This window comes from Euprymna scolopes, chromosome 33 (assembly GCF_053919585.1).
Source record: "Euprymna scolopes isolate OS-2025 chromosome 33, ASM5391958v1, whole genome shotgun sequence".
Lineage (NCBI taxonomy): Eukaryota > Metazoa > Mollusca > Cephalopoda > Sepiida > Sepiolidae > Euprymna > Euprymna scolopes.
Window position 1 is genome coordinate 88181018 of NC_136514.1, and position 26525 is coordinate 88207542.

General features: G+C 36.4%; 1 protein-coding gene across 18 annotated transcripts in view; it reads left to right on the forward strand.

The window, feature by feature from the left end:
• Positions 1-11556: 11556 nt before the first annotated feature.
• Positions 11557-26525, forward strand: part of LOC145258337 (protein spire homolog 1-like) — a 559588-nt gene continuing 544619 nt past the window's right edge. For all 18 annotated transcript variants that reach the window (XM_080116504.1, XM_080116505.1, XM_080116506.1 and 15 more), the window contains exon 1: positions 11557-11928. In XM_080116504.1, the coding sequence (XP_079972630.1) occupies positions 11640-11928 (289 nt within the window). In that variant the 5' untranslated portion in view covers positions 11557-11639. The remainder of the gene's footprint in view (positions 11929-26525) is intronic.

Consider the following 26525-nt stretch of genomic DNA (forward strand, 5'->3'; position numbering starts at 1 on the left):
CATCTGCATGCGAATATTATGTTTTTTTCTAAACCGTTCACTTCTTGTAAGTAAAAAAGAAAAAAATACTCGAGCCGAGATCGAAACCAAAACTTAAAAACAGTGAGTCAAGTACGATAACCATTAGCCCAGCATGATACGTTCTTTAAAAGGTGTTTTCAAACTACTTTTGTAAGTAATCCGTTATGTCAACTATCCATGCATGTGCATTCGTGAAACAGTTTGCAATCATAAAATCCGATGACTCCCCCATGCACCAATTTTTCAATTTTTAAACCACTTAAACAGCTCATTTTTCCAAATGAAAACCAATTAAAATTTTTCCACAGGTCTGAATATGCTATTTCAAGTCTGTAGATCAAAAATTCATTGAGTATATAGGTTGAGAAGTGTCTTCACACACACACACACACACACACACACACACACACACACACACACACACATATATATACATACATACACACACAAACACATGTTCACATTAATAACTTTTTAATGGTACAAAAACTGTATAAAGCTTTGAAAATAATATAAGAACAAACCCCAGAGCCCTCCTTCACCAACAAACTCATCAGGAGTTAATCGTTGGTTTTAAAAGATACAAAACATGAATCAAATTAACAAATAAGAGCAAATACTTAGATATACGAGTAAAAAAAAAAAGAGGGAAAAGGGGGAAGAAAAGGTGAATGAGAATTCGTATGAAATATATATATATAATAATCTCTATATCTATAAAAGTGAAAGTGTGTGTGTGTGTGTGCATTTCCCTAAGCAATAACTCTGTCAATTTTCACTCTACAGACTCGAAATTTGATATACAGAATATTGAGATTTGGGAAAATCTTTGTAATCCATTTTCGGCCAGAAATTTGGCTGTTAAGGGGTCAAAATTCAACGATTTGACCTTTGAGAACTCAACCAAACTCCTCCGACAATTTTGGGTCTAAACACTTGAAATTTTAGATGTAGGTTCCTTGGACATGGATCTAAGTTAATAACTTGATTTGAGTCCAAAACAATAAATGTTAAGGGATCATGATAGGGGTCGAAGTTAAAAAAATTGACCACTTTTCTTTTTTTTTTTTTGCTCAACATACATCTCCAAACACCCGGGCAACGCCGGGCTGAAATGCTAGTATAAAATAAAATATATGTATAATTAAGATGGAGGGAATATGAGAACAATTAAGATATATCTCCGAGCAGGTCCAATGAACTCCTTTTGTCGGCAAAGTGATGGTTTGCGTAAAAGAATTGAGACTGGCTCCAAAATCCTCAAATGATTTTGACAGTTAGCCTGGTGCAGAATTCTAAAACAATCCATTTTATTACAAGCTGGATTTTCAATTAAATGTTAGCCAATGGCAGATTCCAAAGCAGAAGAAGGGCATAAACGACGTGCCTTGCCTAGTCTAATTTCTGCCGGTATATGTTAGTTGATGCGTGCCTGCAAGTTCAAGGAGGTTCAACTGACATAGCCAGCAGCGCACTGGCAATTAAATTCATAAATAACATTATTTTGCATGATATGGCGTAAACCATCCTTCAATTCTAACGATTAACTCCTGATGAGTTTGTTGGTGAAAGGGGCCCCTAGGGTTTGTTCTTATATTATTTCCAAAGAGTTTAATAGATTGCACATAATGAAAACTATTGCTGGCTTAGGGGAGATAAATGTCTTTTTTCTTACATTTCACATTTACGCATGAATTCTCATGAATAACAAAAAAAGAGCATAACCTTATGAACAAACCAAGACTGGCAATTTCATCAAGTTCTCTCGGGAGATGTGAGGGCAAGAGTATATTCTTGGCTTCATCGCTGTAGCTGCAAAGGAAATTGCATACACAAAATAACAAGTTGGAGGCTTCTTTTAATTAATGCTTGATTTTATTCTTTCTGAGTCTTGGCAGTTCCCATTCTTTCTTATTGGCTGTTCTTAACTCTTTTTGTGTTTCTTTCTCTGACGCGTCTTTGCAGCAATCTTGATGCATCTGCTCCATCCAAAATCGGAAACCAGACTGACTTGCATGTGAGAGAAGAGATATCTTTCTCTCTTTCTTTCATACTCTCTCCCTCTCTCTCTCTTTCTTCATTTCCACGTTCTTTATCACACATACCCGATTGACCTATTCCAGGTGCTATCGTCGACCCCAGCTACCGGGTTTGATATACATCAGCAACTTAACCCTTGAACTCTTCTTGCACCAACCTTCAGAGCAAAATCACGATTTTCAACATGCTGGCATAACCCGGGATACATCACATAACACATATATTATTTCTGTGAGGAGTGTTCCATTTGAGGACCTGATAGGGCCAAAAATTTGTTTTATACCAGCATGGAAATTTCTAAGGTCGTGGACTTCTGCAAAATCCGCCAATTCCAAAGTTTTAATCTGCTACCATTTGTTTTTGAGGTCCACTAGACACTATTTTTTTTTTTTTTTTCAATTTCTGAAGAAGTTGTTCTTATGCAATCGGGGTTGATGAGATCTGGTGCAGGTAGTTCCACTCTTCAAAGAGAAATGATGCATAGGAGCCATGCTACCGTAGACCCTCCTGCCCAGGCGTAGTGAATGCCATGGGGTCACTGCTTGGGTTCCTAGGCAGGAGACTATTTGCACATGGCCTCTCTCTCCTACATTACGGTGTCCATAGCAACACCTTCACATGGTGCCCTCATTGTCAATGAGCTTTCTATATCATGGCGTGACCGAGTACCCAGTGGTATAACTGAGTAATGACAAGGACAGTCCGTAAAACCTACAATCCGAGGACCTCACAGTCACCGTCCCAGCTCGTTAGGCCATGGCAGCTGAACCCTGGGTGTAAAAGATGGGGCCAATATTGCGCTCACTGTACTCCACCTAAAAACTCCATTGTGCAGGCTGAAGGATACGTCCACGGCTTCGACCTACGAATTTTCATGAGCATGTCTGCAGAAAATGTGGAAAAGTCCCTCACAAGTTCTTCATTCGTAAAGCCAAGCTGTGATGTTCGTATGCGGACTTCAAGGGCCTTGTTCATGTGCATGCCGAGCATTCTTTCTTTTATTGCATTCCTGTGCTTATCTTACAAATAATTTCATATGCTTCGATGTAAACAACTGCAAATTTGCTTAACTCACAGCAAAAATCTCTAAAACATCAACAAGTGGGGAAGGGGATGTCGTCTTTTTAGGGATACGAACATGCAACAAATTAAAAGAAAAAAAAACAAAACTCAGAGTTAAAATAAAGAAATATTTATTTTAACATAAAACAATACAAATAATATTCACAAGTTTTTTTTTTTTTTTTTTACAAAAGAGTCACCACTTATAATGGCCCAGAGGCTACTTGAGGATAAGAATTACTGAGTGTACGGTAGTCAATGGAGCAATATCGTAGTTATTGTTAGTAGTGGAAATTTGGTAAATTAGATTACTTAAGGGGACGGCTCATCAAGAATTTGTTTACATTGGACTTGAAGACAACCAAATTGTAGTCAGTTGGAAAACAGGAAAACGGAAGACAATTCCGTAGACGTGCAGTTCTAAGAAAGAAGCTTTGTTCATGGAATCTACGTTTAGGTTTAGGCACAGATAAAAAGTCGGGGAAATTATTGATAGTGGTTTCAGCTAGATGAGTGTTTTTCATTAAAGTTTGTTAAAGGGGGGAACCATAGATTGGAGCTCAGATGAGCACACTTTCTTAGTACTACTGCTACTAGTTTTGAAAGCAATTATAATGTCTATATCATTGATGGTACAAAGGAGATAAAAATTTGGACTTGATGATGAATGCCCTGGAAAAGTCACTTCTGATTAATGTTTAGTTTTTAAATACTCAAACGAAGAAATGATTTGCGGCGATTTTAAATTGTACGTCTTCTTTTATTGTAAATTGAATTCATTAAGAAAAAATTAAAATAAAATGGCGAGGTACACCAGGGCTTGAACAAGGGATCATTCGATCTGTAGTCGAATGCTCTACCACTGAGCTATATCGCCAGATGACAATAAATTGTTTTTTTTTTGTAGAAGAAATGATTTGCTGAGATTTTATTATTTCCTTTGACCTACATAATGTAAAACATTCCATTGTAAAAACTCTTTTTTATCTATAAAAAAGAAAGACTATTTTTAAGATTGGACTTTTTCGATTTTTTAAACTTATCGAATGAATTTCTGTACAAATCATATCTAAGAACACTGCCAGACTTATAAATTACCTTTCTGTGAAATTTGCAAAAGATAAGCCCAGCCGTTTTGGAACCTATGAACAAGACCCCCCCCCCCCTCCCACACACACACACTCAAACACACAATCACACACACAAACACACAAACGAACACACATACAAACACATAAACAAACACACACAGATACACAAACACACACATACAAACACACACACAAACACATAAACAAACACACACACACAAACGCACACATACAAACACACAAACCAGCCCACATACACATACAAACACATAAACAAACACACACGAACACACAAACACACACACAAACACACAAACAAACACACACACAAACACATAAATACACACACACACAAATAGATAAACACACACACAAAAACAGATAAACAAACACACACACACACACAGAAACAGATAAACACACACACACAAACATACAAACAAACACACACACACACACACACACACACACACACACAAAGTGACTTTTATATAATAAATTTGAAAAATAGAATATAATGTTTCTTTGTTTTTTTTTTTTGTTTTTTTTTTTTACACAGAGATCACCACTTATCAAGGCCCGGAAGCCACTCAGGGATAAGGGATATGATATTGCAAGTACATTACGTTAGTGAGGAGATTTGATGAAGTGTTTACTTAAGGGGGCGGTTCATTAGGAATTTGTTAACATTAGACTTGAAGACATCCAAGTTGTAGTCCGGAGGGAAGCAGGCAGACGGAACAGAGTTCCACAGGCGTGCAGTTCTAAGAAAGAAGCTTTGTTCATGAAATCCGTGTTTTGATTTAGGCACAGATATAGAGTGGGGGAAATTTTTCACAGTGGATTCAGCTAGACGGGTGTTTTTCGTGAAAGATTGGCGAGGGGGGACCAGGGATTGGAGTTCAGACGAGCACCTGCCATGAAAATAACGATAAAACAAGGATAGGCTCGCAACGTCTCTTCTGTGGGAGAGGGGTTGCAGGGTAGAGAAAAGGGCATCCCCCACTAAACCACGAAGTCTATTTTGTACTCTGTCAAGGCATGATAGGCTGTTTTTGCAGCTCCTGCCCAGATATGGCAACAGTATTCCATCCTTGGCCGTACTTGGCTTTTATATAGATAGAGAATTGCATCAGTAGTGAGATATCTTCTGGAGCGGTAGAAGGATCCCACCATCTTTCCAGCGACCTTGGCAACAGACTTGATGTACGTGTTCCATTTCAGATCAGGAGTAAAGGTCAAACCCAGAAGCTTGTCAAAACACGGGGCCTCACCCAGACAAGAGCCATCCATCACAATTGATGCCAGCTGGGGATCAGAGCGTTGATGATGTAAGGATAGGAGTTTGGTTTTGGATGCATTAAAGGTAACTAGCCACATATTCCCCCACTGAACCACGCACTCGAGATCAGAGGAGAGAGAATCAGAGAGAACTTTGTCATTTACAGCCTTTGATGTGTTGCCATAGATGGTCGTGTCATCAATCAGCATAGATGTCAACGAATGATTTAAGTATGTGTTTAGGGAGGTCATTGATGTAGATCAGGAAGAGAGTTGGGCCCAGGATTGCAGGCCTCCGATTTTTGACCATCTACCACTACTCTTATGAGCCTATCGGAGAGAAATGATTTAATGATTGAGAAAACATTTCCAGTTATACCGTAGCTGGAAATCTTGTGAAGTAGACCCTTACGCCATACTTTGTCGAAGGCCTTTGATATGTCAAGAGCAATTGCCCTAGAAAGGAAGCCTTTGTCAAGAGATTCACTAATCCTGTGGGATATAACCGTCAGCACATCTGCGGTAGATCTTGCAGAGCGGAAACCATATTGTGTGTCACTAAGAAGGTTATTCCTGCTGAGGTGGTTGACTATTTCTCTATTTAATATGGATTCCAGCAACTTACTCATAACACAGAGAAGACTTATTGGTCTGTACTGAGAGGGAGATGACTTATCACCTGAATTCTTAAATACAGGGCAAACTGATGAGGTCTTCCAGGGGGTCGGAAAGCACTTCTCCTTAAGGCAGCGCTTAAATAGTTTCGTAAGTATGGGAGCAAGTTCTGGTTGAAGCTTTTTTAACACTATAATTGGGATGCCATCAGGGCCAGTTGCTTTACTGGAATCTAGGTTTTTTATTAGCTTGGCGACCTCATGCACGGATATTTGTATGTTACCTAGCTTGTTCTGTGTTATAGGAGGAAATATGGGGAGTTGATGGCCTTCGTCGCATAGGGTAGAATTAGCTGCAAAGTTCTTTGCAAATAGTTTGGCCTTGTCTGACGCTGACGAGATGACCTCTGGTCCATTGATAATGGTTGGGATAGAACGCACACTTCTGTTCAGAATCCTATTTGTTATTTGCCAAAACTGGTGGGAACCAAGCCGCTGATCAGCTACCTTGGATTTAACAGACTGGGCATATAGCTCTCTTGCATTTTTTATTACTCTTTTACATTGGTTGCTGGCAGTCCTGCAAGCAGCTTTTGTCTCAGTGCATCTATTACGTTGGTAGCTATGGAAAAAGTGATTTCTGTGCGCGATAGCAGCAGCACATTCTGGGGAGAACCATGGCTGGCTGTTAGGTTTTTGTTGGATGGTTTTTAGATGGTATGAATTGGTCTAGGCCTACAATTAACCATTCGGTCAGATCTGATACTATAGAGGACACTTCCTTTTTAAACATGGAGTGCAGAGGTAAATCAGATATGAATGTACGGAAGCTATCCCAGTCAGCCATAGAGTATCGGTATACAGTACGGTGGAGGGGTATGTCTGGGGGCTTCTTACATTTCGTTTTTATCTTAACTGATACGACAGAGTGGTCGGAGGATCTTAGAGGAGAATGAACGGTACATGAACATAGCTCAGGGGACGTTGAGAGAAAAAGGTCTAAGAGGCTTGCATATTGATTGGGTGTATCGGGCACACGGGTGGGTTCGCGAACAATCTGAGTGAGGTCATAAGCAATGGCAAAATACTGACAAAACCTCCCCTCATCATCTGTCTTATTTGAATGGGTCAGCCATTCCACGTTATGGACGTTGAAGTCACCACAGATGTGGATGTTAGCCGAGGGATGTGAAGACAGTATGTGGTCTATTTTCTCAGATATGCTCTTAAAGATAGTAACTCCGCTGTTGTGGGGCCTATAGAGGGCAAATATAAATGCAGTGGTGTTAGCAAGTGCAACCCTGAAACACATATAGGGTAAATTAGGATCTTCTCTAGAGATATCCCTGCCACATGGGAAGCCATCCTTAATGTAGGCACATATTCCATGCCCATGGCGATCTTGGGAGTCAGATTTAGCTGTTAAATTGGAGTATTGTTATATTTAGTTTTAATTTTTTTAAAAACAGAATACAATGCTTTTTGTTTTAAATATTAAAAAAAGAATACACTGTTATTTGTATTTTATTTTTAGTTTTTGAAAAACAGAATACAATATTTTATGTTTTATTTTTTTTTTGAAAAATAGAATACAATGTTTTTTTGTTATATTTATTTTTAGTTTTTTTAAAAACAGAATACAATGTTTTTTGTTTTAAATATTTAAAAACAAAATGCAATGTTATTTGTATTTTATTTTTATTTTTTTTTAAAAACAGAATACAATATTTTATGTTTCATTTATTTATTTATTTTTTTTTGAAAAATAGAATACAATGTTTCTTTGTTTTAAGTTTTTGAAAAATAACACCAAAAAAAGTAAAAAAAAATGATTTCATCATTTCACAACATTTTCAGGTTTTCAAATTTTCTTATTTTAAATTAAAAAAAAATGTTTTCTAGAGTGTGTGACTTTACATTGCTATAATCTTTTTTGTTTTATTTTTATTTTTTAATTTGAATACAATGTTTTTTGTTTAATTTATTTTTATTTATTTATTTTTTAATACAATGGTTGTTTTTTTATTTATTTTTATTTTTGTTTTGGTACTTGTACAGTTTAGTCAAGACATTAAAAAAATGAAAATATCGAAATATTTTATATTGTACGTATTCGTTTTGAACTGAAGATCTCTGAAAAAAGATTTCACTTAATTTGATCGAGTAGTTTTTAGTAAAACATGTTTTTATGAGAGCGTGTTAAAGTCAGCCATTTTGAAATTTGTTAAACACGCCACAGGGAGATAACTCCAGTTAAAGCGCCGACATTCCCTCCCCATCTTTATTACTAGCTTTTCTTTCTAAAAATCGAACCTTTTGCTCGATATCATAACAAATTGTTTTTTCGCTGTAAAACAAAAACTACTTGATGAAATTAAGTGAAATTTTTTTTTTCAGAGAACTTCATTCCATAACGAATACGTACAATATACCCTTTTTTCGATATTTTCATTTTCTAAGATCTTGATTAAACTGTACAAGTATCTTATTTTTTATTGAATAAAATATTTATTGATTTCTTTAGAAAAATAGATTAAAATGGTTTTTTTTTTCAACTTTTTATAATATTTAAATATTCTTGAAAGCAAAACACAAACTTTAACAAATATAATACATGCTGATATCATGGAAAATATTGCTGAAATAATTTTTATACGGCATAATCACATTGACACACCGGTTTCCACTGGATCACCGAAATTAAGCAACGTTGAACCTGTTCAGTACTAAATGGGTGACCATTTGGGACTTCCAGATTCTGTATGTGCTCTCTGCTTATCTCGGCATTGTTTCCAGTCGTCCTGGACTTTTCCTTGCCACTGGACTCAAGTAGTGCTGATTCAGAAGAGGTGTGGTTTCAGATTGCGCAACCCTTGCCTCACAATTACATGCACAGCTGCCCCTACAGGGGGTATCTTTGTCTTCCGAGACTGAATGGCGGCATCAAATTTTTTAAAACTCTGCGATGCCAGAGGAATTCCGGTCTTGGAAGCGGAACAATTTTACAATATTAAGCGATTTTCGGTACTCATGCACTTATTGATCCATGCTGAAATAATAACGTTATTATTTAAAAAGCCATTCTTAACATGGGGAGGGGAGGGTGTTTTGTACCTATTCTGTACTTTAACCTTACAATTGAATAAAAAAACATATCATAAAACTTTAATTAAACTTGGAAATACGATTTAAAAAATAGTGCGGATCAGTAAGTGCATTAGCACCCGATTTTCAACTGACACCGGTTTGGCCTCCCATTGTTCTGTTATGCCGAAATTAGGTACTTACGGAATGGACCATATGAAGGGTGCCAAAATCCTTGAGCGACAGTGTTTCTGTGGAATGAGCCGGAAATGTCCTCTCACTTATTAAATCCGTTCTCTCTGATAGGCAAATAAGAGTCGTTGTTGATGGGTAGAAATCTTCAACTCATAGCATTAACGCTGACGTCCCTCAAGGTTCCATTCTGGGCCCAATTCTCTTCTTTATCTTTATCAATGATCGCCTAAATCATAATCTCCAATCCCTGGTCCCCCCCTCGCCAATCTTTCACGATAAACATCCGTTTAACTGAAACCACTGTCATTAATTTTCCCCACTCTTTATCTGTGCCTAAATCCAAGTGTATATTCCATGAACAAAGCTTCTTTCTGAGAAGTGCACACCTGTGGAACTCTCTTCCATTTGGCTGTTTCCCACCTGACTACAACTTGGATGCCTTCAAGTCCAACATAAACAAATTCCTGATGAACCGCCCCCCCCTTAAGTAAGACACTTTATCAAATCTCCAATACTAACGATTACTACGATACTATCCCATTGATTACTGTACACGTAATAACCCTTATCCCCGAGTGGCTTCCGGGCCTTGATAAGTGGTGATTTCCATGTAAAAAAAAAAGTCACATTCTTAGATCATTCGTAGATGTTTATGCAGATGACACCACAATCTATGGCAGAACTTCAAAGACCAGCAATGACTAAGATCTTTCTGATTCTCTCTCTTCTGATCCTGAGAACGTAGTGCAATGGGGAAAGGGGTGGCTGGTTAATTATAATGCATCGAAAACCAAACTCCTCTCCTTTTATCATAATCGCTCTGACCTCCATCACGCCTCAGTTGAAATGAATGGTTCTCGTCTTTAAAAAGCTTCATGCCTTGACAAGCTCCTGGGACTGACCTTAACTTCTGATTTGAAATGGAACATATACATTAAATCTGTTGCCAAGATTGCTGGAAAAATTGTTGGATCATTCTACCGCTCCAGTAGGTATCTCACTACTGATGCAATCCTCTATCTGTATAAGGGCCAGGTACAGGTACATCCTAAAATGAAATACTGTTGCCACATCTGGGCAGGAGCTGCTCGCCATTCCCTTCATAGAGTTCAAAATTGGCTTCGAAACCTAGTATGTGAGACCCTTGTCTCTTCCCTGCACCCCACTTCCCACAGAGGAGATGTTGTGAGCCCGTTTCTGCTCTATCGTTATTTTCATGGCAAGTGCTCGACTGAACTTCAATTTATGGTCTTCCCTTGCCAAATTTTCACAAAAACACTCGACTAACTACAACCATTATATATGATTTACCCCACTTTCTATCTGTACCTAAATCTAAATGCAGATTCCATGAACAAAGCTTCTTTCTCAGAACTACTCGCCTGTGGAACACTGTTCTACTGGCCTGCTTACCGGTTGAATACAACAGGGTAATCTTCAAATACAATGTAAACAAATTTTGGTACTTGTACAGTTTAATCAAGACATTAAAAAATGAAAATATCGAAAAAAGGTTATATTGTACGTAATCGTTATGGAATGAAGTTCTCCGAAAAAAATTTCACTTAATTTCATCAAGTGGTTTTTATTTTACAGCGAAAAAATGATTTGTTATGATACCGAGCAAAAGGTTCGATTTTTAGGAAGAAAAGCTAGTAATAAAGATGGGGAGGGAGTGTCGGCGCTTTAACTGGAGTTATCTCCCCGTGGCGTGTTCAACAAATTTCATAATGGCTGACTTCAACGCGCTCTCATAAAAACGTGCTTTTCTGCTGTAAAATAAAAACTACTTGATCAAATTAAATGAAATTTTGTTTCAGAGATCTTCAGTCCAAAACGGATACGTACAATATAACTTTTTTCGATATTTTCATTTTTTGATGTCTTCATTAAACTGTATAATACCCAAATTTTTGTTGAGCCGTCCCCATAAATAATCAAATTTTACCCAATTTACACTATTAACGATTACTATACTACCACCTCACATTTATTTAACCCTTATCCTCTTTATCCTCGAGTGGCCTTCGAGCCTGGATAAGTGGTAACTCCCAAATAGTAATAAAGAAAAAAGAACGTGGCGCACTGGCGCACCTAGGTTGTCATCCCGCGTCGTTAACCACTCAGCCACCGTCGAATCCTGACTGCTGCTGCTGGTTCTGCAATGCGAGTTTATTTTCGGCGAGAGTTATCTGCCCTTTGTCTTTCCGTTTCTTCTCATTCAGCCGTCGATCGGCGGTGAGTACGCTTCATGGCGGAGCCTACGCAATTGGAACCCGGGGATACCAATGGCAATTCCTTGTCTCTGGCCAGGATTTTAAAGCTTTTCACTAATCCTGTGAGCGAGGAACAAGCGTGGGCGATATGCCACCAATGTGCAAAGTATTTTCTCAACGGGGATTCCTACCATAACGACTATCGGATATTGGCCAAACACAGAATCCAAGCGCTTCATATCGCAAAGGATGGAGAAGTGCTAATTGTTGCTTCTCCGGATGGACTAAACAATTCGACGGTGGATCCAAAATTACCTGACACAGGTAATTTAAAATTATTATTTAATTAATTATTCATAACATTTTGTTTACCTTGATTAAAAAAAAAAAGAAAACCGCGTGTATTTTTTTTGTATATTAATTATTTTAATTTATGTCATTTTAAGAAAGAAAAAATTGAATCTTTTAAAAATCCCACCAAAATTCATTCAGCATCACCGAATTTAAAATAGATTTTTATTTGAAAAAAAATTAATTTTTTGTTTTTTAGCGCGCTTAACGGTAAAAAAATATCATGTGACCCTCCAAAAACTTAGTTTGTAAAATTTTGTTTGCCCCCCCCCCTGCTACCAACAACAACAAAAAATAATTAAATAAAATATATATATATATATATATATATATATATATATATATATATATATATTTTTTTTTTTTTTTGCGTGTGATTACATCAGAAATTTGCCTGGAAAACAAACCAAAAAATAAAAAAAATATTTTCAGAGTGAAGATAGATTCCTTTTACTTTAAATATGACGTAAAAATGATCACTCAATATTAATCAACCGGAATAAGGCAGAACGAGTAACCATTTTTTTTTATTAAAAAATTTAAAAAAAAATGGTAAATTTTTACGATGTGCGCCAGCGTATTATAGACACCCCACACTCCCCATGTTAAGAACGGTTTTCGGAATACCTCTCCAACCTCGAAAGCCGTTCTTAATATGGGGGAGATTGGGGTGGGGTATTCCAAAAGCCGTTCTTAACATAGGGGTGGTTTGGGGTGTTTATACGACGCTGGGGCAGGTTGGGTAAAAATGCCACAAAAAATTTGGTTCTTATGCATATTAATTACTCTATTTAAAAAATAAAATAGTGTCTTTAATTTAAATTTTACTATATTTTTGTTATTAAGTTGTAAGGTGAAAAGACAGGTTAATTACTAAACACCCTCTCCATGTTAAGAATGGCTTTCAAAATAACGTTATTTTTTCAGCGCGGGAACATGGGTGCTAGTGCAGTAGTGCGAGTGCGCTATTTTTTTAATCGTATTTCCAAGTTTAAAGTTTCATGATATGTTTTTTTTTATTCAATTGTAAGGTTGAAGTATAAAAATAGGTACAAAACACCCTCCCCTCCCCATGTTAAGAATGGCTTTTTTTTTAAAAATAATAACGTTATTATTTACGTCCGATCACTCTCTGCACTAGTACCAACTTATGTGCACTGCAATGGCTGTCCAACCTGCAAAGGGTGTTTATTCCGAAAGCCGTTCTTAACACGGAGGTTGAAAATAAGAAAATATCTTTCGGAATAAACACTTCCAACCTCCCCATGTTAAAAACGGCTTTCGGAATAAACACTCTTTTCAGATTGGACAACCAGTGCACATTGACCGAATCCGTTCTGTTCTTGTGGTCAAGAAACGGATCATTTCGTGTTAAATTTAAAAATAGTGAACCCCTACGCTAAAATCTAATTTGATTTTTATTTCCAGTGTTTACCGGTAAAACTGATGTGACCCACTTGTATAGTAGTGAACGGATTCCAATATTCTTCCCGATTCCGATTCTTTATAAATCTCTAAATGTTTAACAATAGTCGTTATTTTTTCACCAACAACCGTAACAAACACGTTAAACAATGCGGATAATTGCTCGAACATGAAAATACATTGGAGGGGGGGGGGATACCTAAATTTTGGTTTTAGTATTGATTTAAAATAAATATCATTATTACCACGAGCATTAGAATATTTTTCTTTTAAACAAAATCAAACAAAAATATATTAAAAAAAAATTTAAAAAAACCGGCGAACCTGAAGAATATTTCACTTCCCTCTTATTTTATTTTAGTCTTTTTTCAATTTTTTTTTTTTTTTCAGCGGATTATTATCGAATAGACACTAGTCTACCAGATTATAAAAAGAAAAAAAAAAAATGGAAAAAAAAAAAAATCAATATTTAAATATTTGTAGGGGGTGCTCAGTTTCTAATGCAACGTTCTAGTAAATCGATCACCCATTTTCGAACCATTCTCTTTTTAAGCCAAATTTTGCGAATTTAGCCTTTTTTTTAATTTCATTTTTTAAAATAACCTTTTATAATGACTAAACTGTTAAAAAAAAATAAAATAAAAAATAAAAGGCTAAATTCGCGAAATTTAGCCTAAAACCGCTGAATGGTTCTAAAATGAGTGATCGATTTCCGTTGAATTAGAAACTGAGCACTTCTACAAATATAATCTGATGGACTACTATCGATTCAATAATAATCCGCTTAAAAAAAAATAAAATGAAAATTAAAAAAATAGATAGGGAGGCTCCCGGAGGGGTCCGCCGAAAAAGGTGATTAAAATATGTTTTTTTGCATCGGGAAATAAACACACAATTTTCCAATACCGATTTCTCCAAAAGTTCCGATTTTTACTCATTCCTGATTTCGATTGTCTCAACAATACTTTATAGTACTTTTATATCGTCTCCAATCTGAGTTTTTTTTTTTTTTTTTTTATTTTTTTTTTTATGAAGTGGGGGTAAGGCAAAAAGCAATGAATCCCTGCTACTAACGTTAAGTCCAGGTGGCAATACCCCCCCCAAAACCCCCCCAAAACATACGTGATAAGTCACGTTACCATTAGAAAACGCTACTGAAGGCGATGAAATGGCGCAAAAAAGTCCGAGGGTCCAGGAGTTTATACCATGCAAACGGTAAATTTGCGACGGGTTTGATTATCATATTTGTCAGCGACCTCGAATACCTAAAAACAAATTAGAGTGGTTCTGTTGTAGCGTAAGGTAATATTTACAAAATAAATAAAAATAATAATAAATAAATAAAAAAGTAATTTTTTTTTTTAAAGAATTCGGCAAAATCATGAGAACACAATAGATTTTTTTCCTCTTTTCTTTATTTTTTAGTTTGAATAGGTTTTTTTTTTTCGCGTTATTTTATACGAGCGCGAACCCTGGTGAAGGATCATTTTTTTCTGTTATTTTTGACAAAGGATGTACAACTGTACATTCGTCTAATTTGTCAATGTAGCCTGGTTGTCCCACTGAAGACTTACCTGCAAAGGATGTTTATTCTGAAAGCCATTCTTAACATCGGGAGGTTGAAGCAACTCTTTGCAGGTAAGTCTTCAGTGGAATAACCAGGCCACATTGACCCGACTAATAAATATTTGAAAATATCAAGAATTTGAAGTGCATTTACTTTTTTTCTAAAATTTTTATCAAAGTAACTGAATTTTTTGTTTTTTGTTTTGGCAACGAAGAAGGGGTGGGAGTCTGTTTTGATACTAAGTTTCATCTGTTCGTGCCTTCGATCATCGAAGAAGTCCTTCTAGACTAAGGCAGTTCTTAGTTTTGTCTCAATCCAGTGTGTCCCCTTTGAGGTAGCTGGACTCTCTCATGTAATAAATAAATAAATAAATAAATAACTGCTCTCCTGAAGAGACTAGGGATTTGTATTATACATAGAGTTGAAAAAGTTGTCAAAAAAACAAATATATAACAAATAAATGTTATCAAAGGCAAGATAACTTACTTTTCTACCTAACTGGATAATTTTTAGTGTTTTTATTTAATCTAACATGTTTATTCAGCTCGAAAACATAGTGTTTACCGATGTATTTGAAAATTTAAAATGACGTCGGACTCTCTATTGAACACCGTAAGTTTGGGAAAATGAGTTAAAAAATAAAAAATATACAAAATACTGTTAAAACCCCACCGAATTTATGTCAGCCTATGTCACGGTAACATATATTGAGCGAGTTTCTAACCGTATTTTGTATATATATTTTTTTATTTTTAATTCATTTTCCCAAACTTACGTGTTCAGCAAATATAAGTAAATAAGGAATCATTGACTCCAGATTAAAGGATTGATACGCCGTAATTCAAACGATTCCAGAGTTTAAATAGAAAAAAAAAAAAAAAATGAACTCACGATCGGCGTTTCATTTTTATTTTCAAATTATTTGACCGCTAAAAAGCGAAAGGAAATTTGTTTCTTTTTCTTTTTAATACGACGAAAGAATATATTCCTGGTTTATTAAAATCTCTATTTTTAGTTCAGTGTTTTAAGGAAGGGTAAGTGATTTGAGAATTATTAGCAACTGTGCTCGGTGTTGCCCGGGAGTTCCTTTTATTATTTTTACTTTCACTTTTGTTTTACTTTCACTTTTGTTTTGCACCCCCTTACCCCCCCCCGTTCCTGTTTTTTCTCTTAATTTGTAAATAAATAAATAAAATATAAAAAAATATTTACATTTTTAAAAAAAATTATTCGATGAAGAAATGTGGACCCTCTTGAAGTTTTGATAAATTAAATTCAATATGTTAGGACTTTACTAATTATCTTTGAAATATACCCAGAAAACTAATATTTATCTCTCAAAGGGATTTTTTACAATTTATTTAACTTCAAGATTTAGCTGAATTTGACAGCTTCCGAATGTTGTCGTGAAAATATTTTTCATAACTTTTTTTTATTTTATTTTATTTTATTTTTTTATATGTACAAATATTTTTTCCCCCCTTTTGGAAATTAATTTTAGTCTTTAATTTTCCAAATACAACTAAAAATAGTCGGAAACCTACAAAAAATTACGATAAATCAGCTTTCAAAAATATTTCCCCCATCTTTATTCAGACATTATTGCCCGTACCCATTAATTACCATATCGAAAATAGTAATATATCCAAAAATGATGAAAAATCAAGTAGAACAACTTATTGTGTTTTTAGTAAAAAAAAAACAAAAAAAAATCTATGAGACAACAAATTTTGCAAACAGTAATCTAAAATATTCCTTTCGCAGTTATGTCCCCTGTGTGTAGCCTCTACTGTCTACTTTTATAACGTATAAGAAAAATGCGAGTTAACTCAATTTTCCATAAAATTACTTTTAACTAGAAATAAATTTTTACTCGATTTTTCGTAATTTTTGGATATATTACTATTTTCGGCATGACAATTAAGTCGGTAATATTATTTTTGCTTAAAACAACATTAAAAAAAAAATCGATCTGTCGACTGTCTCTTACTAAGCACCAAAAGTCCATACTATTTATTCTCGCAGTTTACGACTAATAAATGAATTATTATAAAAATGACAGATAAGTAAATAAGTGATAATGAATAAGGTGCTTATTTAGAATTACACATGATTAAAAAAAACAAAAAAAAAACAGAAAAAATCTTTGTACGTACTCGTCATGGAACAAAGATGTCATATTCCAAAAATCGCGCAAATTCAATTTTTTTTTGGGGGGGGGGGATATTTTTTTTTTTTTTTAGATTAGGTTCACCTCCACAATTTTCTTTTAAATGACACCTGAGTGAGGTTTTCGACTATGCTGAATACGAAAATCGCATTGAAATTTTGCAGAAATAATTAGTTATCGAGATATAAAAAGTTGTATTATGCATTGTATTCTTTGGTGGCCATCTTTTTTACGCGCGTGTAGTGTCAGTCATAGAGGAGTAGAGTTTTTTTTTATGTCGTGCGTGCGCACACGCTCGTCAAAACGATGACCGACGAAGAATACAATGCATGATATAACTTTTTATATCTCGATAACTAATTATTTCTGCAACGTTTCAATGAGATTTTCGTATTCAGCATAGTCAAAAACCTTCAAAAGTCGTAATGTAAAAGAAATTGTGGCGATGGATCTAATCTAAAAATTTATCCTAAAAAATATTTTTAAAAAATTTTCTTAGTTAAAAACAAATTCAATTCAAATTGAAAACTTGACCAATTTACGTGATTTTTCGAATATGACACTTTTGTTCCGGACATCATAAAGCTTTTTGGCGGATCTGAATGAGCACCCCCCCTTGATATTCTTAACTGGTATTCTGTAGTTGGTATATTTTTTTACAACCTAACCCAGTGTACCCCAACCTGAGGTAGGTACACATGGGGAGGTTGGGCCAACCTCTCCATATTAAGAACAGCTTTCGGAATAAACATCCCTAACCTCGAAAACTGTACTGCATACTAAAACATACGGTACTAGTGCAGTTTATCGCCGAAATTTTAGACACCATTTATTCGGACACCTGTCGTCAGTATCAGAGAGAGAACTCTGTATTTTAAACTATCACCGACCGAAGCAAGCATAAAATAAAATTAAAAAAAAATAAAACTAGATACTGTACTTCCGAAAAGAACTAATTACGACGTGCCTCATCCCCACCCGAACATCCCCATGTTAAGAACGGCTTTCGGGATCCCCCCCCCCCACTAACCTCGAAAGCCGTTCTTAAAATGGAGAGGTTAGGGGTGTTTATAAACTATAGGGGGAAGGGTGATTCTCGTTCGTTCGCCAGATATTTTTGTTTATTTTTTAAATAAATATAATTCTAAAAAAAAATTCCTATAATAATTAAAACAAATAAACGCACTTAAACTGAGAATTATGGAATTCGTGCTTGAAGGAAGACTTAACCGTTTTTTTTTTTTTTTTTTTTTCCCCATTTTTCTTCTTTTGTTCCATTTTCGATTACCAAGAAATGGTCGACTATTTCTTCCATCTTTAAGTTTAACCATTTATTGATGGCGTTTGTAGTTTCGAAGGAAGATGTTATTTGTCTTGGACATTTAACCATTGTTTTTTTTTTCACTCGCAGAAAAAAAAATGGGGCCATCATCGTATAAGAAATAAACGCATCACGTTTTAAGAAATGATGTTCATTTTTATTTTGTGTTGAAAAGCGAGACGAGAATTCTTTTTGATATTTTTTTTTTCTCTTGTGAAATTCGAGAAGAGGAAAGAATTTCACGCAGACAAATAATCGTCTTTTTACTGCGATGTTATTGTCCATACTTACTTGCCTTTCCACGAGGGAAGAGGTAGACACAAGGTTGTTTTTTAAGGTGGGGGAAATTCAGCTCCCCCAAAAGGGGCACTCTGGATAGGAACAACGATAAAAATTGCCTCAGTCGTGAAGGGGCTCTCTCTCCCTCCTCTACTGACCGAGGACAGAAAAAGTGAAGTGTAGTATCAGAACAGATACTACACTGTTATCTTAGCTCGATGTTATTGTTGGCAGACACCTGACACCATAAATAGCTTTCTCTACTCGGCGTTGCGTTGGAGTTCTTTTTATTTGCCCCCCCCCTTATTTATTTATTTTTTTTTTTTAAAGAAAATTTTGGTCATGTACTTTCCCGACCCGGTACTCCGTGGGCGTTGAGTTCCATGGCAACCAGCAGAAAAAATTAACGGGTAAATGTTTACTTTAACTACAACAGAACACCGACCAATAACATTTGTTTTTTGTAGGTTTTCGGGGTCGTTGACAACGAATCTGATATTCAAACCCGTCGCAAATGTACCGTTTGCATGGTATTAACCACTGAACTCTCGCACTATTTTGTGACAACTCACTCACTCACCGCCCTCGTTTATGCTGCGATATCACCCGTCTCCCCTCCCACACCTTACCCCCCCCCCAATGTAAACAGAATTTTTGTGAAAAATTAAACAGTTCTTCTGCTCGGTGTATGTAGGCGCGTTACTTACGGAAAAACGGTAAATTAAACTGCAGAAGCACCTCTTAAATGTTGTACAAGTTTTATAATTGACCCCCCCCCAAAAAAAAATAAATAAAAAAACGAAAAATAAAAATACTAAAAAAATAGTGAAAACTTAATTTTTTAGATCAATTAAAAAAAGCATTAAATTTTTCTGCTGGTCGTCATGGAACCCAACGCCCAAGGAGTACCCCCGACCCATATAATTAGAACGGCCATGTTGGATAAGTGCCAGTGCGACGGCTAATTGGTTCTCCTGTAGTTATTGTCTCCTTGATTTTACTTCCGCTTTTTTCGTTCACATGCCCCTATTCCGAATTCGTAGCTGTGGGCCGTAGGGATTGCCAAAATGTGAAAAAAAGAAAGGCTGATTCCGTGACGTCAGACTTGTGTTAACTATACGAACTATGGAAAAGCAGAAGCGACTTAATGATTTTTTAAACCTTTGTTTATCTTCAAACTGAAATTAATAATTAATCTTTGTTATAATTTTGTTGGGTTTTAAGATTTACATAGTTTAATGATTAATAATACTATAAACATTTGTATATTAAATATCAGTTTTGCGAGTGTTTATTTGGGTAACCACCGGCTTCCATACTTTTTTTCGGTAAAGAGAAACAAAATATGGAAGGGTATATAAAATGTCTAATATTTGTGCAATAATATTTTTAAATCAGTTTTAATTTGGTGATAAAATAGCTGGCAGGAGTCATGTTTATATTCAAAATTAATATTCAAAAAGAAATTTAAACACAATTAAAAATCTATATTGCAACTGAAACATTTTGAAATAATGGAATTTTAATCGTTTTAATATTAAAAAAAATAATTTTTAGAAAGTTTCTTTTTCTTGGCCATTCAACTGATTATAGCATATATTAATGCGAAAAAAAAAACGCTATTTAAATAAAAACCATAATTATATTAAATTTATAGCATTTTTTAATTGCAACTTCAAGGTAAGTTTTTGATCAATACGTATATTTAATTTTTAAAAAATAAACGTTTTACTTATTTGAACTGTTATGTTTCATAATGAATAGAAATTTCGATAGATTTAAATATATTTTGTTCAAATTTCGAAAAAAATAAATATTGGGTTGGGAGGGGGGTTCGCACTATATATATATATATATATATATAATATATATATATATATATAATATATATATATATTTCCCCTTGTATATTTTATGGAAACTGCATTTTATATGTAATTTCATTCTAAAATGGATAAGTATCGAAAGTTTCACGAAAAGCTGACCATTAGTTGATTTTTGCTAGATTTATTAAACACGGGTATGTTTTCACGTTCGGAATGTCTACTACATAGGAACGTTATTTTAAAGCGCCAATTATGTAAACAAGATTTTCGTCTTGCAATTTCATTATTTTTGTATGATGAAAAAATTTTAAAAAATTATTACTAGTTTATTTTGCTCTTCTTTTAAATGATACAAAAGTTATATTGATATAATATTAATTTATGATAGTTACATCGTTTTATATGTAGAGGAGGAGGGATGTAATTCTGTGTTGACTTCTGGAGATGTCTACAGTCCTAGCCTTCAAATATTGCCCAAATGGACGGCCATTTTGGATAACATGTTATTCTTTAACTAATGTTCACATATTGAAATTGTGTATTTCTCAATAGATTTTAACTCGAAAATATTCCTCTTATAATATTTATTTATTTTTATTTATTTATTTCTTTTTTTTTTTTTTGCTTGACGTGATCTGTAGGTTCAAACTCTGCACGTAAATTGCTTAATGTTTCTTTTCATTAACTGGAAAGAAATTATATATATATATATATATACGTTTTATTTTTTATTACCGTATCTTTCTGTTACATTATTGTTTCAGCTACCCGGCCGTTTTTTTTTACCGTCCGTAGCTTCCTCAAGTCTGAGGAAGCTACGGACGGCCAAAAAAAAAAAAAACGGCCGGGTAGCTGAAACAATGACTTAACAGAAAGATACGGTAATAAAAAATAAAACGCATATTTGCTCTACAACAGTATTGAGCACTTTCTTCAGTTTTTATTAATTACCATTTCCACTAAAAAACTATATATATATATATATATATATATATAACGAACCTTGTGTGTGTGTCTGTGAGTGTTCGTTCCCTATGGACTTGAAAATGGCTGAGCCGATTTTTATGAGATTTTACACAAAAGTACTTTATGTGCCTGGCAATGTTATTAGATAATTTTTGTATCAGAATGTCGTCGATAAATATCGATAATCAATAATTGAAATAATCCGATGAAAGAGACGGGTGATAAACATCTTTCACAGCCTAACATCACAAGTGCATATGAGAAGTTTTATTATCACACAAGCTGAAAGGTCCGACATATAAAATCAACAGTAGGTTCTTTGATATGGCAAGCACGCATTAAATCTTTCCTTTTAAAGCACAATTGAACCATGATACTTGACATTTTCATTTTAAACTTAAATTCAAGCCATTATCAGCGCGCAACCAGTCTGTAAAGCCAGGCATATAAAATTTATAGTTGTTCTTTGATATGTCAGGGGCGCCTTCAAAGTGAATGTTTCGGTTTCGGGCACAATTGAAGTATAATACTTGACTTTTGCGTTTTAAACTTTAATTCAAGCCATTATCAGCGCGCAACCAGTCTGTAAAGCCAGGCATATAAAATTTATAGTTGTCCTTTGATATGTCAGGGGCGCCTTCAAAGTGAATGTTTCGGTTTCAGGCACAATTGAAGTATAATACTTGACTTTTGCGTTTTAAACTTTAATTCAAGCCGTTATATATTTAAAATAATTTTATCATATCAATAGTAGGTACAATATATTGTAAAATAAATCACTGTGAGAAGCATGTAAGTGATTTCACAGATTTCGATGACCATAAAAAATATGGGAGTGTGAAATATTTGTTGATCATCATTCAGTCCTGGGCAACATCGGGTGACCCTGTTATTGTGTGTATGTATGTATATATATATATTTTTTTATTTATTTATTTATTTTTTTTTACATAGTCACTACTTATCAAGGCCCGGAAGCCATTTGGGGATAAGGGTTATTGTGTGTACAGTAATCAATGGGATAATATCGTAGTAATCGTTAGTAATGGAGATTTGATAAAGTGTCTTAAGGGGAAAGTTTATCAGGAATTTGTTTCTGTTGGACTTGAAGACATCCAAGTTGTAGTCAGGTTCCACAGGCGTGCACTTCTGAGAAAGAAGCTTTGTTCATGGAATCTATGTTTTAATTTAGGCACAGATAAAGAGTGGGGAAAATTACTGACAGTGGTTTCAGCTAGACAGGTGTTTTTCATGAATAATTGGCGAGGGGGGGGGACCAGGGATTGGAGCTCAGACGAGCACTTGCCATGGAGATAATGATAAAAAAAAGACAGGCTCCTAACGTTTTTCCTGTGGGAAAGAGGTTGTAGGGAAGAGAAAAGGGCATCACCCACTAGGCCACAAAGTCTATTTTATACTCTGTCGAGGCAGGATAGGCTGTTTTTAGCAGCTTCTGCCCAGATGTGGTAGCAGTACTCCATCATATATATTATATATGAATGAATGAATCACTTTCATATTAGGAGATCCTCAACAGATGGGCTGACCATTTCAACAAAGTGCTCAATCACCCTGGAGCCATCAATGATATAGCAATTGAACGTCTCCCCTCTCCCTCCTCAATCAACAGCTCGATAACCCCCCCCCCCCATCAATCGAAGAGATCAGCAAAGCCATTCAGCAGTCAACCAGTGGAAAAGCTTCAGGTCAAGATGCCATCTCAGATGAGGTTTACAAGTCCGGTGGTGCAGCCTTGCTGGAGCAGCTGACCTGCTTGTATCAGATCATATGGAGGAAGGGATAACTACCACAAGAGTTTAAAGACACCACAATCATTCACATCTATAAGTGAAAAGGAAATCGCCAATCCTGCGATAACCACTGAGGTATCTCTCTTCTGTCCATAGCAGGAAAGATCTTGGTTCGCATCCTCCTCAACCACTTACTTGGTCACCTGGATTAGGGACTCCTGCCAGAGAGTCAATGTGGTTTCCGCGCCGGTCGGGGGACCACTGATATGATCTTTGCCGCTTGTCAGCTTCAAGAGAAATGCATCGAACAGCACCGAGACCTTTTACACAACCTTTATCGACTTGACCAAGGCATTTGACACAGTCAGTCGGAATGGTCTGTGGAAAATAATGAAGAAATTCGGTTGCCCAAGTATTTTCATCACAGTAGTTCGTCAATTCCATGACGGCATGATGGGGCGTGTCCTTGACGACGGTGAACCCTCGGAGGCTTTTTTGGTAACAAATGGAGTTAAACAGGGCTGTGTCCTTGCCCCTACACTGTTCAGCTTGATGTTTTCTGCAATGCTATTTGACGCTTTCAGCGACCAGTCACCAGGCATCAACATTAAATTCAGAACAGATGGAAAGCTGTTTAACCCAAGGAGACTGCAGGCTGTGACAAAAGTGAGGGAAGCAGTGCTGAGTGACTTTCTTTTTGCTGATGACTGTGCCCTCAATGCCAGCAACGAGCGAGAAATGCAAGACCAGATGAATAAATTCTCCGCAGCCTGTGACAACTTCGGCCTCACAATTAGCACCAAGAAGACCGAAGTTATGTTTCAACCAGCTCCCAGAAATCTGTATCATAAGCCAAGTATCCCAGTCAAGGGACAGAACCTTCAAGCAGTTGAGACCTTCACCTATCTGGGCAGCACTCTATCTCGGACAGCCACAATCAATCTCAAAATCAACAACAGAATCGCCAAGGCAAGCAGCGGATTCGGGGGACTCAGAAGCAATATCTGGGAAAGGAGAGGAATCAGCATTGACACCAAGCTGAAGGTCTACAGAGCAGTTGTCCTCACCACATTGCTCTATGGCTCAGAAACCTGGACTACCTACGGATGGCACGAAAAAACGTTGAACCACTTCCACCTGAGATGTCTCCGAAATCTCTTCCATATCAGATGGCAAGACAAAGTCCCTGATACAGAGGTCCTGAAAAGTGCTAATTTTCCCAGCATAACTACTACCATTCGAAAGCCCCAACTGAGATGGGCAGGTCACGTCTTCCGCATGCCAGATGAAAGAATCCCAAAACAACTCGTGTATGGCGAGATGTGCCAAGGCAAGCGTTCAGTTGGAGCACCAAGAAAACGCTTTAAGGACAACCTCAAAGTCTCCCTCAAAGACTTGAACATCAGTACCGAGTCCTGGGAATCGCTTGCATCAGACAGACCTCACTGGCGTCACCTCATCAACAAAGGAGCTAAAACAGCTGAAGAGAGAGGAACCCTCAAAGCAGAACAGAAGCGTGCAACCCGCAAAGCCAGAGCAACAAGCTCTGTCCCCACAACACCTGTTCACCACTGTCCAACTTGTGGGAGAGCTTTCCATGCCCGGATCGGCTTTACAATTCATCTACGGAAGCACGAAAACAATACTTCTACTCACTGATGTAATCTTCAACTTCGAAGGACAAACACGACAACGACATTTAAATGAATCACTCTTCATATTATTACGTGCATAAAAGTATACTTATCGACATGCATGTTTGATCCTATTCTGACGATGGCTTAAACCTAGAAACAAACATGTCCATAGGTATACCATTTATGCACGTAATAATATTCAATAAGCTGTAATATAAATAAGTCTGTTTAAATGTATGTATGTATGTGGTATGGGGTAGAGAGGGCTCCCGTAAGCCGTGGTGAAGGCAACCTTTCTAGGAGAAGCAAATCTCTGATTTAAAAAACCATAAAGCGGAAGACCAGTACCCGCATTAAGCTGGTCTGCAGTTTAATTTGTTGCTGGCTATCTTGCTCTTGCTTGTTGCTGGATCTCAACATTTTGAACCGAGAGAGAGACTTAGCTGTCATACAAAGCTAAGACTCTGTAACATCATATTTGTATAGATACTCCCTCAGACATTTGGCCTCATGGATTTTAAATGTCTGAGGGAGTGGCACTCGTCTGACAAGACGTTGCAATCATCATCATCATCATGTATGTGGTGCTGAAAGTCTGGTGTGGACGTGTGTTAAAAGCACATAGATGTCTTAGCATCATACTGTGCTTCTCTCAGACAAATCAACCCCACGTTGTGACCACTACCACGCAGACATGGCTCTGATGAGCGGCGAGTGTCGTACACCGTATAACTGGACCTCCGCTGCCTTGTGGGCCAAGGTCTTTTAACCAAAAGCTAAGGGTGAGGTAACCCTGACAGAAACCGCCAGAGGAGTTCAGGCCCTGTAAGCTGCGCCATACATGACCCACTGGCGTGTGGAATATGCTCTGGTACCCAGCAACCTAAGTCCCAGTCATGGATCAAATGACATGATAGGTGTAGAGGGCTCCGTAAACCGTGGTGAAGGCAACCTTTCTAGGAGAAGGAAAACCCTGATATAAAACCTGTGGCGACTGCTGCATCCAATGATGTTGACTTGGTCTTCTTTTTGGTTCAATGTGGCAGTTGTTCAGAGAGTGGGATTGTCTCGGTGCAAAGTCTTTACTCGCTATAAAAAGCTTCAAGCACAGACATTACTTGATATGCAATTGAATACACATTTTACCATCAGTGTGTATCAAAAAGGCTGGCTGTAGTATGAAACGGACACTCGATGAGGACTGATGTGGATATGGGCGTCAATGGAAATAAAGGCTCTGGAACATCCAAGGTCTGGTCCGGCAGGTGTTCAGGGCACCACAGCCTGGACCCGGTCATTAGCAGATGTGCAGGACTGTAGAAGGTTCATAGAAGTGACCGTCCGGCGCGTGCTGCTTGTGGCGCTCATGTCTGCCTCATTTGAGCCAGAGATATATTAAGTAATGACAACATTCGAGAACGAGTTTGCTGCCATCATGTATGTATGTATGTATTTTGTATGTGTGTGTATGTATGTATGTATTTTGTATGTGTGTGTATGTATGTATTTTGTATGTGTGTGTATGTATGTATGTATGTATTTTGTATGTGTGTATGTATGTATGTATGTATTTTGTGTGTGTGTGTATGTATGTATTTTGCGTGTGTGTGTGTTTAAAACTTTCGACA